At 43.7% G+C, this 18,608-nt stretch overlaps 1 protein-coding gene across 10 annotated transcripts in view; it reads right to left on the reverse strand.

The window, feature by feature from the left end:
* MGAT1 (alpha-1,3-mannosyl-glycoprotein 2-beta-N-acetylglucosaminyltransferase) overlaps window positions 1-18,608 on the reverse strand; it is a 46,059-nt gene that overhangs the window by 12,559 nt on the left and 14,892 nt on the right. For 4 of the 10 annotated variants that reach the window (XM_037498392.2, XM_037498393.2, XM_037498396.2 and 1 more), the window contains one exon: window positions 13,885-17,817. In XM_037498392.2, the coding sequence (XP_037354289.1) occupies window positions 16,386-17,717 (1,332 nt within the window). In that variant the 5' untranslated portion in view covers window positions 17,718-17,817 and the 3' untranslated portion in view covers window positions 13,885-16,385. The other 6 variants (XR_008550407.1, XR_008550408.1, XR_008550405.1 and 3 more) reach the window with 6 other exon arrangements.

Genomic DNA, 18,608 nt, shown 5'->3' on the forward strand with positions numbered 1-18,608 from the left:
TTTAATCCATTTTGAGTTGATTTTTGTGTATGGTGTGAGGTAGTGGTCAAGCTTCATTCTTTTGCATGTAGCGACCCAGTTTTCCCAGCACCATTTATTGAACAAACTTTCTTTGCTCCAATGCATAGTCTTTGCTCCTTTGTCAAAGGTCCTTTTGATTTCTATTTCATTTATTTTCCCTCTAATTTTTATTATTTTCATTTTCCTTCCTCTAGTGGCTTTCCTTTGTTATTTACTTTCTAGTTCCCTAAGGTATAAGGTTAGACGTTGTATTTGATGCTATATTGCTGTATACTTCCATCTTAGTATTGCTTTTTCTCTGTCCTGTAGTTTCTGGTAGTTTGTGTCTTCGCTTTTGTTGTCTTCAGGCATTTTTTAATTTCTCCTTTGAGTTCCTCACTAAGGCAATAATAATTCAGTAGCATGTTATTCAGTCTCCACATATTTGAGGATTTTCCTGCTTTCCTATTATGGTTGATTTCTAATTTGATACCATTAAATCTTCCTAATTTTGCTACTTACATCAATGAACAGATCAGCCAGACATCAAATCAACAAGGAAAAAAATAGGAATTAGACCAGATAGGCTTATTAGACAATTAGAGGATACTTCACCCAAGAAGAGGTGAGTTCATATTCTTTTTAAGTGCACATGGAACATTATTGAGGATAGACAACATGTTGTGTCACGAAACAAGTGTTATTAAATTTACTATTGATATTAGTAAATTGCATTCAGTGTGTTGCCTTTATAATGGCCTTATAATAACCAATACCTACTATCCGTAAAAAAGTGCCATACACTTGTTTGAGTGATATCTTCATTCATTATTTGGCTTCTCTTCAATTTCTGGTTCAGAGATATCTTATAAGTAACTACAAATATGCTTTTGTGTTTCTTTTACTATTTAACATGTTACTTTATATTTGAAAGGGAAAATATTTTTCCACTAATTCACTTGCCTTTTTAATCTAGAAGCAGGTTTGTACACATTTTATGTCAGATAATATATAATGAATACCATCGCAAATAAAATTCCTAATATTCTTCCATCATATGCCACATCATCCCAGTTTTTATAAAAGTCAATACTGTCCTACCATCACTAGAGTGAATCTTACTGTCACTATTGTAATTTAGTGTGACTTTATCCTATTTCTAACATCCGTGGCAATTGACTATGGTATTGAATATGTCTCCTGGTTTAGACTGGATGGATAATGTATGTTCTATTGGAACCCCTCCTTACTCTCTACTCTGCCCCTCTAATCACACACACTCACACACATTCACACAATATGCACACACTAAGACTTGCACATGCACATACATATACTGGGTAAAAGAGAGCACAGGATGGGCAGAGTAATGAATCTCTTCTGCAAAGTTTCCAGCTCTTCTCTATATATACTCTAAGGGCCTTCTTCCCCACATGGTAACAACATTTGCTCACTTTATTCTCTTTAGTGAATGATGTCAAATATTAATAAAAATACTTTATTTATTGAGCACAAACTAAATGTGAAGAATTTTTATTGGTTATTTTCATGCACTGGTAACAATTCACAAAATATGTCAGGGGTTTCTGGAGTTCTCTGAAGCTATGACCTAGTTAAGATGTCATTACTATTTAAATAATAATAGTAAGATGTCTCTTGCCTTTCACTCTCATTGTACTGGTGGAGTTTTTCTGTGGCTACATGACATGTGATATCACAATACACTGAATGCAAAAACAAGGTAGTCCTTCCCCTCCATGACAATATGCCTGGCTTTTGATGGCCCGCTTGCACTGATACCTGACATGTTGCTATGAAACAAATTGGCCATCTGGATCATGATACTTCTTTGTCAGACATTTGTTATTCATCTAGTAAACCTCCACCATAACGGGCCAAATTTTTGGAAAATAAATTAATTTTATCACATTCCTCTGGAGACTGTCATTTGAACTATTAGGAACCTAATTCTGAAGTCAGCCCCAAAAGCAGATTAAGTCTCTAGCCCCAGTCAACTGTCTCTCATTTGAGAAGCACCTATTGCCTACCAAGCTCTGTACTGGGCCCCTGAAACAGAGCAGTAAACAAAACTGGAACAGTTTTTGCCCTGGTGGAGTGCACAGCTGTTGGGCAGCGCCCAGCTTAGGCTTCCCATGTTCTCAACAGACTTAAGCAATGCATGTCCCAGCATATACTAGCATGCTCCATGCTTGAGCTCATGTACCCAGAATGCATAGCAAATCCCTTCTATTTGTTCTCTCACTAGGCAGGTCTTGAATAATTAGCAAATTTATCTGGTAAAAAAAGTGAATACAAACTGAAGGGATCCTTCATTATCTCATTAAAATTAAGTATGCATATTACTGTTTATTATTTTTTTCACTTATTTAACAAGCACTCTTCTTCAATAAAATCAAGGACTTCTTCAAAAAGCACCCTTGACAATGAAAATGAAGGCACAACCTATGAAAATATAAACAACAAAGAAGTTATAACCAGAATATTTTTTAATGTCTACATACAATTTTTAATGGACAAAACTTGAACATTTTCCAAAAGAGGATATATTAAGGTCAAGCACTATATGACCTTTTCTCACCTATTTCTCAGCTCTAAATATTGCAACAATAATCTACCTCTATATTGTTTTGACCCACAAATTTTTATTTCCATCTCTGACCTATATATTAGACCACTTATTTGAATGTCACATGGAAAACTCAAAATAAAAGGGTTCAAAGGCAAATTCATTATCCTCACACTCAAAATCTATTTTCTTTTTTTTTTTCATAATTCTCTAATGACACCTCATACTGTTTAGTTGTTCCTGCAAGAAATTCAGTCTCTCTTTAGTCTTTTACAGTAGAATCCCTGGATTATACTTTATTTATTTGTGAATTAGTTTATCTATTTATAATACAATGAACACTGTGACACAAAAACTAAATATTGCTAAAAATTCAGATTTCTCTATTGCACCCTAAATCTGCACTATCCTGTCCTCACACATTTCTTTTTTTGTTTTCATAATTTTTAAAATTTATATATTTTACATGATTGTTCATTTTTGTACAATGTATGCTTGTTTGCTTTCTCCTTTTAGGTGTATTTCCTGTAAAATTCACACAACCATTTCGCCTGTGACCCATCAGCATAGTCCCTTGTGCTCTTCTCTTCCCTATTTTGATCCCTTTTCCTCCCCCTCCCTTGAAGAATGTCTCTGATTTATGGTTGCCTGCTAATTTTGTTGTTGTTGTTGTTATTATTGTTGTTGTTGTTATTTTTTGTTGTTGTTATCCCTTATTTGGTTCTCCTATATTCCTCCTATAAGTTAAATCATCCTATATTTTTCTTTTTTCCTTCTGGCTTATTTTACTGAGCACAATCCCTTCTAGCTCCATCCAGGTTGCTGCAAGTAGCATCAGTTTATCCTTTATGATTGCTGAGTAATATTCCATGGTGTACATATACCAGTCACCTATTTTGAGGCATTTGGGCTGTTTCCATATATCTTATCTATTATAAATAGTGCTGCAATAAACATAGGTTTGCAGGTATCTTTTTGAATTAGTGCTTTTGTGTCCTTTGGGTAGATCCCTAAGAGTGTAATTGCTTGGTCATATGGTAGCTCCATTTTTAGTAGACTGAGGAATCTCCAGTTTTCCATAGTAGTTGGACCAGTTTGCATTCCCACCAGCAGTGCAAAGTTCCTTTTTCCCCACATCCTTGCCATTTGTTGTTGCCATTTTTTTTAATATGTGCCATTCTCATTGCTGTAAGATGGTATCTCATTGTGGTTTTGATTTGCATTTCCCTGATTAGAAGTGATGGTGAACATTTTTTCATATACCTGTTAATCATTTGCATTTCCTCTTTGGAGAAGTATCTTTTGAGCTCTTCTGCCCATTTTTTGACTGGATTGTTTACTTTATTTTTGTTGAGTCATGTGTCCTCACACATTTCTAAAGATGATAATTGTTATTTTGCATTTGTGCTTTTAATTCCTTAGCCTTGTAAATAAATATGCAGGGAGGCAGACAGAGATATACGCTTGATCAATATTGCATAGTTTTGCTTGCTCTTAGTCCTTATAAAAATGGTACTGCACACATATATTTTCCTATGTTGTTTTTGTCTCTCACTAATGTTATGAAGATTCAATAAGTTTGTCAACTGTAATCAGGGTTCACTTTTTTTTATTGGTCTGTAACATTCTGTGGTGTGGATATACCATAATTTATGTTCACCTGCTCCTACAAATGGACACTGATAGTGTTCCCACTTTTTGTTATAATAAACAGTGCTTACATAGACATCCTTGTACAAGACTGGGTCTCATGTACAAGAGTTCCAACAGGCTCTATTCCTAGGAGATAAAGTATGCCAATCAACAGGCTCTATTCCTAGGAGCTAAAGTATGCCAGTGTTCACACAGTCTAAATAATCTCAAGTTGTTTTCCAAGTGGTTGTACCAATACATACTCCCTCACTCCCAATAATGGATCAATTTCCATAATGCTTGGTAATTTCAAATATTGTAAATTGTACCAATGAAATGTCTGTAAAAATTCTTAGTTTGGTTTTGGTTTTCATTTTTCTGCTTAATAAGGACATTAAGGATCACTTCATATATTTATAGGCTAAAAGCTTTTCTTCTTTTCAGAACTGGAAGTTACGTCTTTTGCCATTTTTCTATTGAATTACTTGAATATTTCTTCTGGATCTGTAGTTCTTTATCCTTTATTCTAATCCTTTGTCAATACACCATATCCCAGTTTGTAACTTGTCTTTTCACTTTTCTTAAAGGTTTATTTAGACGACAAAGTTAATGTTAATGAAATCAGATATACCTGTGTTTTTTTGATAAATACATGTTGAGAGGGAAAGACTTCCCTACTCCAAGGATAGAAATGATATATAGATAGATAGATGATAGATAGATAGATAGATAGATAGATAGATAGATAGATAGATACACAAACTTAGTTTTTTACTTCTACAATTATAGTTTTAAATTTTAGAATTTTCACTTTTGTTTTTAAACCCAGTTCTACCAAGCTGTGAGCCTTACAAAGGTAGGGACTGAGCTGTTGACTTTATTTATGGGTCCTCCATATCCAGTTTAGGGCCAGACATCTTAAGATTCTCATGAGTGTCACAATCATTGAGTTGACTCAAATCCCAAGGTTTTCCTGACCACTCACTCATTGTTAACAATCAGGTTGTAAAGAATTCCTTTGCTATCATCACTGCCAAACTTCGGGATACACCAGGATGGAAGGAGAGTGTTTTGGAAAACGAGGACAGAAGTCTGCGACTGTCTAGATGGAGCACATTTATTTCCAGACATTTGGACCCCAAAGAATTATATATGGCCTGGGACAGGGTAGCTGTCTGGGGCCCACTGAAAACTGGGTTGGCATTTTGAGGGTGGCAGAGGTCAAGAATTTAAGAAGATTCTTGGGCCTCCCCGGTGGTGCAGCGGTTGAGCGCTGGGTTGCGAAGCTCCCCGCGACCTCCACGGCGCTGGTTCAATCCCCGGCTGCTCCCCGGCCACCGGAGGACAGTCCCACATGGCGCGCAGACCTCTCCTGCCGCCCGCTGCTCCCCTCAGCAGTGTGCTTCGGTCCTTCTGCCTGCTCTGCTCCCCGCTCTGGCTCTGGTGAATTCTCTCACCCTCCCGTGCTTCTGACTGTACCCAGTGCATGTATAAACAAACAAACAAATAAATAAATAAATAAAATACGTGCCTCTTTAAAAAAAAAAAAAAAAAGATTCCCACTTGCTAATGGATGGGAAGTAGGAGATCTGGGTTAGCTTATGTGAAGAGCACTGCGAGAGCGATTCTCCTCTAGATGTCACATCATAGCTCTAGATATCACCTCATGGCTTAGACATCATGCCATGTTATAGATGCCATATTCTGCCTCAACATATCACTTCAGGGTTATCTGGATATACCAATGAGCAGAGGACTCAAAATCTTCATATTCCATAGCACAAGGCTCTGGAGTCCTTTGAGAAGGAGTGTCTGATGTAAGGTAAAATGAGGCAAAGAAAGAAAAATGAGCCAAAAAAAAGCTGAAGGTGATCACTTTTAGTGTTTAAAACTTTAGTGTTTAAAACTTTCAAATACTTTATTCCATTTCTCATTCCACTCACCACAATTTTGCCACAAAACCTGCTTATTTCTGTTGAACTTTCTCAGATAGCAGGAATATGACAGTAATCCTTGAAATTTTTCAATTATGTTACTCATTTACCTAAAACGTTAATCACTGTAGTTCTTATCTACCATGGAATGGAGGTGTGGGTTCAATGTAGTGGCTATTTGGAACTCCTTAAAAAGCAGATAGATGGAATACTGCTTGTGATACAGGGCAGCAAGTGGCACTAAAACTGGCCAAGGTCACTGCCCAAATACTTTACCCATCATTATCAGAGTTCTTCAACCACAAGCACAATTGCAATGCTACTCAGGTTCAGAGAACAACAACAAGGGGATTTATTTAACAAACCAGGGAAAACAAAGAGTTGCTGAGGCTACAAATGGCAGTTTATCTCACCTGAAACAGTGTCCAGTGTTCTAAAGTCCTATACACAAAGGCTCCCAAGATGGCATCTTCCTGCCACTGAGGTTCTGGAGCATGCAGCAGCCAGACTATAGGCTGGGTTCCAACTCACAAAGATAGTAGAAGACACAACAAGAGATGCTCAAGGAGCTGCTGAGATGCTCCAGCACAGCACCAGACAATCAGTACTCAAAACAGAAGCTGCAGTAGCTGAACAACCCAACAAATGGCCACACCCACACAACTCAGCAAAGTGCTGGGCTCCAGGTCTTCACGTTCCCAGCCAGGCTGTAACAGCAGCAAAGCTGGCAACAGTTTCAGTTGCTTGGCTACCTACAAAGTCTCCAAATTTTTCTTCTCTGAAGTTGGCTGCTGGAAGCCTCTCCATGTCCTTCAGAAGTCCACAAAAGCTTTTAGAAGATCGGCAATGCGGGGGCAGAAATGGCTGACTGTAGAATTCCTGAAGATCTAAAACTCTTAAATCCTGAATGCTAAATTCTGGGGGCTGCTTCTGAAGTCCCTTATATTTCTTATTAGAGTCTCCACCCCATGGATACATTGTTCACATTTCCCCTGGGCCTATCTAGCCTCACCAGCACCCCCCTCCAGGGAGGGCCACCTGTAACAATCTTTGGCTTCTGCCACAGTTACACTTGCAGGGAGAGCATGACTTTCTGGGATAGAGAGAATGGGGGGTGGGGAGGGATAGAAAGAGAAACAAAGTGGAACTTGTTTTTATAAATCTTATCAAAGCCGTGTATAAATGGGAATATTGAATGTACCACGTTGTGATGAGCTGTAAAAAAGAACAAAAGTGAAGTGAATTTACACCAGAGGCTTTAGCAGGTGGGAAGTGCAAACAAGACAAGATGTGATTGGAGGAAAAGAGATGAAAGATAGACTGAAGGAAGAAAAACAATCTCTGAAAACAGACGGTTATTAGTTCAGTTGGGAGAGAGAAGAGTTGGAACCACAGTATGTGCCATCTACCTGGGGTGGATAATGCTAGGGTGAGGATTGGAGCCAACCTTGATTGGGGATCCAGTTCAAGGGAGCAATATATCACAAGCTTAAGTAAATCAAACTAGCAGTTGCAGGTGACGCTTTACCTAAGACAAGGATAAAATTCCCAGATAGAGTTTCCATATGATGCAGCAATTCCACTCGTAGGTATTTACCCAAAGGACACAGAAACATTAATTCCAAAGAGCACCTGCACCCCTATGTTTATAGCAGCGCTATTTACAATAGCTAAGCTTTGGAAACAACCCAAATGCCCAAAAATAGATGACTGGATCAAGAAGATGTGGTACATATACACCATGGAATATTACTCAGCAATCAAAAAAGATAAACACATGCAATTTGCAGCAACATGGCTGGAGCTGGAAGGGATCATGCTCAGTGAAATAAGCCAGAAAGAAAAAGAAAAATACTGGATCGTCTTACTCATAACAGGAATCTAGAAAACCTAAATAAGGGACCAGGAAAAAGAATAACTATAAGAAAGAAAAACAACAAACAAACAAACAAAAATCAACAAACAACTATGAACCAGAGACACTAGGGCGGGGAGGTGAAGGAGGTTTTGGGGTCAAAATAAGGGGGTCGCAATTGTATGGGGAATATAAAAATAAAATTTAAAAAAATTCCCAGGTACGGAAATGTAGCATTCTATATAGGGTATCAGAAACTCAATTTTTTTGATTTATCTATAAGTAAGGAATCTGAAGTTTGAAATAAACCAAAATCCACAGTCTATGCAAATGAAAATCCCACTACTTGGCAATTCTCCCACTTGTCAGTAGAGGGCATCCTTGCCCAGTGAAGACGAAATTCAGATGGGACACTGGCTCCACAAGTGAAGAATCAAAACAGTGAGTTACAGATGAAATTTACTTTTATTTTTTTACATTGTACAAGAGCTATATAATGAACCTGCATTACCTATATGATCGTTTAAAAAGGGTTAATTGAAAATAAGATATTCTGAAACTTTCTGTCAAATGGTACAGAAAATCCTTATCATATGGCATAATATTAATTGTTCTATTATCTCAGTGGGAGGCGTATCATTCTTCTTGGTATTAGTCTTTCAACTTCTCTATGGATTTGAAAATTTTCATAAAAACTTGGAAATATTGTCAATATAAACTTGAAAAAAGTTTTGGGAAAAAGGATATTCAGATCCGTTAATTCAAGGACCATTTTAATTAAATAATCGAACAAGTCTTCTGGATAACAATATCCTTAATCCCTTAAATGTTTGAAGTATGTTTCTCAAAATATTTGTTGGAACATTACCTTCTGGTTACATATAATCTTCTAATATTGCAATGACAGAACATAGGGCCTAAGAGTACAAGTTACTAAGAAATTAGCCCAAAGCTTAGCAGCTTAGAACAATCATTTGCTTTTGGCTGCTGGATCTGCAGAAGTAGCCCCCAGAATTTAGCATTCAGGATTTCAGAGTTTTCAGATCTCCAGGAATTCTACAGTCAGCCATTTCTGCCCCCGCATTGCCGATCTTTTAAAAGCTTTTGTGGGCTTCTGAAGGACATGGAGAGGCTTCCAGCAGCCAACTTCAGAGAAGAAAAATTTGGAGACTTTGTAGGTAGCCAAAAGCAAGCTGAAGGGCTCAACTTGGCAGTTGTGGCTGGGATGTCCCATGCAGCTTCAGTTGATAGGGGCAGCAAGGGCAGCAGTGGTCCAGAGAGTTTCCCTAGGCAGGTATGAAGGCAGCTCGCTCACTTGGCTGTGGTCTCTCCAGCAAGGCAATCATGGAGTGGTGAGACGTCTTATGTGGCAACCCCATGCAGCTCAAGGCTCCAGCATGAGCTTTCCAGCAAATGAGGCAGAAGCTGCCTCCTCTGTCATGACCTGACGTCACTCCCCCTGCAAGACCTCAGGTGAGACCCAGGCAGCTGATCCCACGATGTCCTGCTCCTTGGGGAAGGCATTGAGGGTCCTAGTGTGGTTTGATCACCACTTGCCTACCTGGTTTGGGGCCCAAGGAACTTCTTTGTTTCCTAAATAGAAGCTTCAGAAAGCTTCTGAGTAAAGGCTTTGACAGGATTTTCCCTATAGTAAATACCTAGAGAAGACTCGCTCTTCTTGCATGTAATGAGAAGCTTTTGCTGAAACACCTGAGTGGTGTCCATTTCCCAGTCTCCCCTGCATCTAGGAAAACAGCTAAGTTCCAGTAAGTGGGTAGGAAGAGAAGGTGAGATGTACTAATTTTATTAGTACATCTTATTCTGGTTTGTTCTCGCCTTCTTTTTCCCTCCTCCCTGGTGTTCGGCCAGTGAACTGGGAGCTGTATGTTGAAGGTGGTGAAATACAAGACCATCAAATGGGAGACAGAGTCCCTGGTGAGTGTGAATCTGCAACAACAGCTCCAAACCACCCACCACCCACGTGGATGAGAAATGAACCATCTTGTTTAAGTCACAATCACTTTCTCTGGGTTACAGCTGCCAGACTGATACCCGCCCAGATAAATGTGCTCTGCTTTTAATATAGGTGTGTGGCTTAGGCATGCCAATCCCTTCTCCTTCTCTTAGAAAGAACAATTGCAATAATAATGCTAAGGGAACTCAATCAGAAGGTGCTGGCCCCATGTCATTTCCTGGAAGCTACCCTGTAAAGAATGAAACCAGTGGGCAGAGGGTCCAGGCTGGACATCGGGTCTATAACCCTGAAAATATTCAAGAAGAAAAAATAATGTGCTCCCTTGTCCATCAGTATCCTGGGGCCATGTGACCCTTATGAACTTTAGCTGTCATGTGTGACCTTGAGAAAGCCTGTCCCCCTTGAGTGCAGCGGGGTATGCTTCTCACATAATCTACTAGGTAGTCTTAAATTTCTGCCCCTAATGCAATCCTAATGCACTCCTTAAAACCTCCCCATCAGCCTGCCCACTCCAAATCCTGTTGCTGTAAACAAGGGCAGTCCTCCAGGCCGGGCATATGGCCTGGGTCTCTGGTTTGCCGTACAACCACCAGCTTCTTCTTTAGTAAAAGGAATGGTAACTGAGCAGTTACTTACTATCCCAGCCTCTCTTTCGGTGGGTGTGTCTGCATGATTCAGTTCTGACCAGGCAGTTGTAATCAGATTCCGTTTCTCAGCTTCCAAGAAAGGAGTGCTGGAAGCTGCTTCTGCCTCTTGCCCTTCTTTCCCCATTTTTCCTGCCTAAGATGTGAACGTGTGGTTGAAGCTCCTGCAGCCAAGAGTGACATTTACGAATGAAGCCTCGTGCGGAGCAGGATGAGGCAGAGATGGAGGTGTCTGGGGCCCTAATGTCATTGGAAACTAGTAAGTTGGGTTTTCTGCTGTAGGCAGCTGAATCTGATCCAGCACACTGTCTTTTCATTTTAGTAAGGGCCTCAGGACTGCCCAGGCCCCTTTCTCTCTGTATCTATACCTGCACAACTCTGCTCCCTCCAGATACATGGGGAGAGGAGAGTGGTGTGGGATTAAAGGTAAACACCCAGAGAAAGAAAGCAAGGAAACTAAGAGTTCTCTAGGATTGGGCTTTTGCTTTCACAAATACCCATTTTCACAAAGGAGCTGCTATTGTCCCTGCCTCACAGGAAGAGTCTCTGGAAGAATAAATTGCAGGTCCAGAATTAGACTCAGGGAGGGGTACCAAGACTCAGATCCCACTCAGGTACATCACACAATAGGACCTCAGGGACAAGGTCTGGTCTATGTGCCTTAAGGTGATACCTGTCCCCTGACCAGTAAATACTCTGACCTCTCCATCAAGTGTAAACTCCCTGTGGCTCACCCAGGTTATGCTAAGAGTGGGTGGGAGAACAGATGGAGGTTTAAGGGCCTTTCTGGAGGCAAGTCACTGACCTTTACAGGATTGTCAGGAAGTCTGAAATCCCCCAAGAAAGAGAGTAGGACTCTTTTCAGGAAAATAGTGCTGAGAGCATAGGAAGCCCCTGTTCCTTCAAAAGCCCAAGCCACACCAAAAGCATTGAAGGCCAAGAAAGCCATGCTGAAAGGCGTCCACCTTCCAACCACCCAAGACACTGTGGCTCCTGTGGCTCCGAAGGCAACCCAGATATCCTCAGAAGAGTGACCCCAGGAGACAAACGTGAGCACTCTGCCATCATCAAGTTCTCCCTGACCCCTGAGTCAACTCACATTCATTGCTGATGTCAAGGCAACAAGCACTGGATGGAACAGGCTGTGAGGACAATCTATGGCATTGACAGGGCCAAAGTCCACACTCTGACCAAACCTGATGGAGAGAAGAGGTAATTGTTCCACTGACACCTGACTATATGATACTTGGATGTTGCCAACAAAATTGACGTCATCTAAACTGAGTCCAGCTGGTTAATCTAATTTTTTTTCCATTTTAAAAGAGAGAGTGGGTAATCAATTAAAACTACACTGAAGATGAATATTTGCCATGGAATGATTTCCTGCCAAATGAAAAAAGTAGGTTATAAAAAAATAGATAGGGCAAATATAAATGTTTCACTCATATAAAACTATGTATATAATTTTATGAGCTTTATTAATGAATGCTTTATCTATTTATTTATATATATATATGAGAAAGAAGCCTGATAGGTATAAACAGAGTGGAGGGTGAATGCGACAGAGTGAATGTTTTTATTATATTATCTACTTTCTGCTTTTCTAGATTGAACATGTATTACTTTTGTACTATGAAGCCTTTAAAATGAAAGTGTTTAATACTTTGTATCTAGCACTCTATGGCCCTACTGGCCCTTCAGCTCTTGCTCTGTGCTCAGCAAACAGGGCAGGAGTTAAAGGGGTCAGCTGAAGACTGGCAGGTGGGGAGGGAAGTGGGGGAGATGGCCACAGACTCCACCTAGCATACATGTTTACACTGAGGGCAACTCACCCCACAAATGAGATCACCACCAAAATGACCCAGATTAACAAGGAGGCAGATGGCCTGGAGATCCATGGAGGAAAGACTAGGAAAAGGAAGGTGGAAACTGAGGTTCTCAGAAACCAGGAGATGAGAATGGCAGGAAGTGGGGTAGGAAGGGCTGTGGGTCACGGGTAGAGGCAGAAGCACCAAGGTCAAGGCCGGAGAGTGTTGGGTAGGCCCAAACCACTGTTAGGCACACCTGGTTCCTGCCAAGGATCCTGTGGGCAGCTGAGACTCACTTGCCAAGCACACAGACCCTCCTCCATCTGTAGGATTTGCAACCTGAGAGTCATAGGCATTTCAGTGAGGCTCACCTGACCTGGAGCTGGCATCAGCTAGGTAAACTCGGAAATTATCTTTAAATCTCTGAATTCAAGGTTAGAGGATGCTGTGCTGTGTAGTGACAGGGTGCTTTTCTATTTGGTATTTCTGTTCCTTTGTTATCCACATGAGCACCATGGTTCCTAGGGGGTAGCTGTCATGCCCCTATGAACCACACCTGAGGATGTCTTGATATAGAGAATGTGGTCTCTCTGGGGAGGCCACATCAAAAGGAAGAGAAATTGGACACCAGGAGTTTCCTGAAAGTGCTCCTCACTTCAGGAGACAACGGAGGAACCAGGCTGTATCTTCTAGGGCAGCCTCACTATACCCGAGGCACTGCAGTGTGGACTGCAGGGCAAGGCTGGTATTTTTTCCCAACTGCTGCATAAGCAAAAGGAACAGTTAGAAAAATGTAGTGGGTTTACCCACCCTTGCCAAAAGTTGATGCTTATGACAGCCCCCCGCTTGGGTGCCAGCCAGGTTAAATGGTCTAATCAGGAGGTATCAAGTCGGGTAGGGGACCCTAGAAGAGAATATAAGGCAGCACAGGAGCCAGCTTGGGATCCACACACACTGCAAGATACCTGGACGCTGACTCCAGAACTCCTGCTACTTGGTACCCGGTCTTTCAAGAAGTAGAAGCATGCCTTGGTAGCCAGCCTCCGAAGAGAGAGAAGCTAGAAGTTTTGCAGTGACTGGGACGCTGAATTGCCACTGGTCTTTTCACTGCCATCTCCTGGAAAAGCACCGAAGGCCCCAGGCCTAGTGTCTCACTGTGTGATGTTGGTGTGGGCCAGCATCTCATAAAGGGCTGTTGATTGTATCATCCATCATCACCTTCTGGTGCTGTTGCCTCTGTTGGTGTTTGGTCCAGTGTCCAGGGCTGTTCATCCTGACCTTCAGACTGTTGCTGCAGGTTGCTGCGGGGTCATCTTAGCAGCCCTGCCTGTGAGCACCTCCAGCTGCCACAGGCTCCAAGCCCTCGTTGGTTGGACAGCACCATCTTGGATGAGCAGCCTTTTGTTTGGGACTTCTGTGGACACCATCTAGGGCGAGATAGCCTGCCACTGTGATTTAGTAATGTTTCCCCTGTTTGTTAAATAAATCCCATTATTGTTCCCTCAGCCTAAGTGGTCTTGAAATTGTGTATGCAGGTGAAGAGCCCACAGAACCCGTGCACTACTGGGCACTGTCCTTGGATGACTATAGTACACATGTAGCCCTGCCTCATCACCCTCTGCAACCTATCTAGGACGGCTGCCCATACCCAGTGCACCCCCCGCAGAGCACCTGCTGTTTGGCCTGGCAGTTCAACCCCACCTACCACTGTAGGGCCTGAACAGAGATCAGTACAAGGGAGGCAGCCTGGAGGAATTGAGCTGGAAGGGAAAATAGCTTGAGTTGCGATCAAAGCCCAGCTCCACCCCAACCAGTGAGGCTCCTTCGCCTAGTGGGACCTGAGCAAGGGAAACTCAATGTGCCTATTTCCTTTGGGGTGGTAGGTAAAACAAAGCTACCATCTCAGATTGCTTTGAGGAATAAATGAGTTAATATGAATTAGGGAACACGCAAAACAATGCACTTGGTAAGCGATTGTTGAAGTAAATGCTATGTACATGGAGTCTGGCAGGCAAGGAACAAGTATCAGGCGGGATTCTGCTGGAAAAATCATGTATAACTACCACCTCCATACACCAAAACAGGATTAAAATAATCTATCGAGGAGCACATGGAAAGGCGACTAGCTCAATAAACATCTGCCGCTGACTTCCATATCACTCAACATTGAAGCCAGAAGGGAAGAAGGAGCTCTTCCCTCAGTGACCAGGTGACCCCCTCTTCTCCAAGCTCACCCATCTGGTGTGAAACTTCAGAATGGTATGTCGACAAAATTGCTTAGCCTGAGTTTTTTTAATTCCACTAATGAAATGACATAGGTGGTTCACTGGCAGCATAAAAAGCAGAATTGAAACTCTCAGAATGCATTGCACGTGCCATGGGTATAGTTGTAAGAAACATTTGCCAGTTGTGTTTTTGGGGTGATGGTGTAAAAGGCATTTTCACTGAAGCTCATGGTCAGGACTCTGCCACTACCAGAGCTTATCTTGGTTTCAGCTCCACATCCTGGAGAGCAGGAACAGGTCAATGATGCCTAGAAAATGCTACCTGAGCCACCAGGGGGCGCTCCACACATGAAGCCCTCTGTGAGAGAGGCTCCCTAGTTTTCCCTCAAGAACTGTCAGGCTTGCCCATAGCAAATAGTGGGAGCCACAGCCCTGGGCCCTCTCCACCAGCAAGCCTGGCCTTTCACAAAGGCCCTCCTCAGCTATCCTGTGTGCCTTCCCGGTCCAACTCTCCTCCTTAGGTTATCTGCTCTTCTTCCTTTAGCTGATCCACTTCCTTTGGCCCGAAATGCCCTTTCCTTTAGTCCTTGCTCTCTCCTTTTTCCTTTCTTCCTCCATCCTAAACCTTCTTTTCCACATCCCTTCCTTTTCCAGGACACATACAAACATACACACAATGTTTTTCAGACAATTTTGCCTTCACTTTATTTTTGAAAATAATTCTGTAGCTTCAATTTTCTTCCTTGAATTGAGGTCAGGCAAAAAGCAAAACACACACAATGATCTCCAACCCACCATCTGCATCCCAGTGCGTGCAGATGGGACTGCTTGGAGGAGAGGGGTCGGGGGGAGCCTGGGCAGCGGGCCTGGCTGCTCTATCTCTTACCGAGAGAGCTCTAGGGAGGAGCACCTGCATCAGGCCCCAGGTGAAACAGGTCACAAGGAGCTAATTTCTCTTCCACCAAGTCAGCAAGGAACCCTCTGAGAGCAACAGGGACGGATCCGGGAGAGTCTCTCTGAGGCAGGATGAGGGAGGTGTGCCCCAGCACACCAAGGCTTTCCCCCCACCACCTTTTGCCCCACCGCTGGGGATGAACTGAGGAGAGATCTTGCTTTTCTCCTTCAACTTTTCATCTTAGAATCACGAATTGCTAGGCTGCAGGAAAAGAAGAGATGAAAGGAGGTCAGGGATAGGGAGAGAAGGGAAGAGAGACACGGGCAGGAGGCAGTAAACCCTGACACCTAGCAGCTCCACCCAGCCCGATGACAAAATTATTTTGATTAGTCTCATTTTGGCCACAAATATGTCCCTATCTCACATAAGCCTGCCCCCCTCCATTTGGAAGAAAGTAGGGAAGGGGCAGGTGTAGGAGGAGGTCTCACACCCTAGCTGGAAGAGCCAGGACAGGGAAAAGTGGTCTTGTCAGGTGAGCCACCCTCTTTGCAGAGAAAACCTGGAATGTGGAAGGTGTGGCCTACACAAGCCCAAGTGTTTCTCTACCACACAGTGATTTTCTGCTTAATAACCCCCAGAAAGATTTGAGCCCCTTGAGAACAGGAGAATCACCCTCACCTTATCACATGTGCACTGGAATGCCAGTCAAATAAAAAAGAAAGGAAATAAATGGACCCAAGGGAGTGACAGAGGATGATGCAGCCCAGGGCCTGCGTTTCCTCAGCCCATGGTTTAGCAATAAGGAGTCTGGGAGAGACAGGCGGGTGCCGCTAATTCCAGCTAGGGTCATAGCCCACCCAGGTCTGCGGCGGGGCCAAATGGACCCGGCGGCCCCGGAACAGGAAGCTGACGATGCCCCGGTAGCCAGCTCTGGGGACCCCAGACTTGAGGTCGTCCATGACTCCTAGTGCCTTGGCGAAGGCCTTGAAGCTGTCCCTGCCGGTGTACTGCACCCGCACCTCCCCCAGCTCCTGCCGCTCACTGGTCCTCACTTTCTCCACCTGCAGCAGGGGGGCACCATAGACGCGGGCCAGAAAATCGCGGTCATAGGCCTCCCGGCGCAGGTATGATAGGTCCAGCTGGGTGAAGGATACGAAGTGCTGGTTCAGCTTGATGAACTTGAGGTGCTGGTCAAAGAACTGCCCATGGCTTACACCCCTGCGGCCAAAGGTCATCGTTCTAGAGATCTCAGGCCTCACACAGGCCCGGCCTTGTCGCTGCTCGGGTCTGCGCATCCAGTCATCCCAGAAGGCCTTGGGCCATTTGGGCTCTAGCTCTGCCCAGAGCTCTGCCAACAGCAGCCACCCCAGGCCTGGGAAGAAGTCCGTGCGGTAGAGCAGCTCAGGCTTGCTCGAGTCCACCATCTGCTCCTTGCCGTTGTCATTCCAGGCAGACACACACCACAGGGAGGGATCAGCCCTAAGCAGTGGGTAGGTGGCCTGGAAGTACTCAAAAAAGTCTGGCGCCACCTCCAGGTCGTCCTCCACCACCACAGCTGCGGGGAACTTGAAGTTGTGGAAGACCTGGCCCAGCGCCCAGCGGTAGTGCCTTGCGATCTTATAGTAGCCCTGGAACTTGCGGTGGTCAGGTGGCACTGGGATGGTGCTCAGGTCCGGCTGCCGGATGTGTGTTATGGCGCTGCCATAAGAGGCTATGACCTGCGCAGTCTCCTCGTGCCCACAGTCCTGGCTGACAATGATGGGGAAGCGCTCTGCCGAGGGCCGGTAATGCAGCAGTTTGTCCAGGCAGCGTCGGACAGTGCTGCGGTCACAGGCGATGACAAGGATGGGGATCACGGCTGGTGGCGAGGTCACAGGGACAGGTGGAGCCACAGAGGGCACCCTCCATCGCTGGTTCCACCGCACATGGTGGTCCCTGATCTGCTGCAAGAGCCCCCGCTGCCGCTCCAACTCCACCTCGGCGTCCTGGGCCAGGCGGATCACCTCGCGGGTGAGGCCAGCCGGGTCATCATCCAGAGCGCTGTCTGAGGGCAGCCTGCTTGGTGCTGGGCGCGTCCAGAAGAAGAGTAGCAGCAGTGCGTTCCAGGCCACAAAGAGGATGGCGCCCCACAGCACAAGCCCTGCAGACTGCTTCTTCAGCATCCTGGCCCCCACTGGGGAGGCAGCAAGGGTGGGACTGAGACTGCCCCACAGTTCTAGGGAGGCTTCCTCTAGACTGTGGGATTAGAAAGCAGCCATGTACCTAGAGAGAGAAGACAGAAAACCGATCATCATCACAAAGCCATGTGTGCCCTGCACCGGAGTGGGAAGACAGGAGGGGCCAGTAAGAACAGGTGAAACAGTGCCAGACAGGGGAGGACAGGAGGTTGACTCCAGAGCTCTCAGAAAATAGTCCCCAGATCCAGAGCCAATCTGCACAAGAGATAAGATTAGCACAACATGCCCTTCCTCCAAAATGAGTTCATGAGCCTTCAAAAAGCAGTACGTGTTTGAAAACAAGAGGAAAGTGGTGTTGCTAGAAGAGAGAAAGCAAAGAACTACAACTCCTCTTCCCTGACAGATTTCATTTTCTATGTTCCACTCAGATTTTAGGACTGGGGCTGAGACCATTTGCATCCCATTTTTGAAATCCAACTGCCCAACAATTACTGATTGAAAAACTTTGATATCACATCTGGAGGCTATAGCCAGCACCAGAGGCATTCCCAAGATCAGGAGCAATGACAAGCCACCCACACACAATCTTTGTTGAAAAGATCAGTCAGTGTAACTGGACTACAGAAAACTAATTAAAGCAGAAGTGGAGAAAAAGCAAAACTTTTTTGCTGTGAGAAGAGAATCAATGATAAAAACAACCCAAGAATTGTGCAAGATAGCTGGATATAAAAATTAACATGCAAAAATCAACAGTTCTCATATCCATGAAATAATTCATTAGCAGAAATAATGAATGAGAAATCCCTATTTATAACAGCAATAAAAATGATAAATTATTAAGGAATAAGCTTATCAAGAAATATTCAAAACTGACCT

This window comes from Talpa occidentalis, unplaced genomic scaffold (assembly GCF_014898055.3).
Source record: "Talpa occidentalis isolate TD23 unplaced genomic scaffold, MPIMG_talOcc4v2.1 talOcc4.9, whole genome shotgun sequence".
NCBI lineage: Eukaryota > Metazoa > Chordata > Mammalia > Eulipotyphla > Talpidae > Talpa > Talpa occidentalis.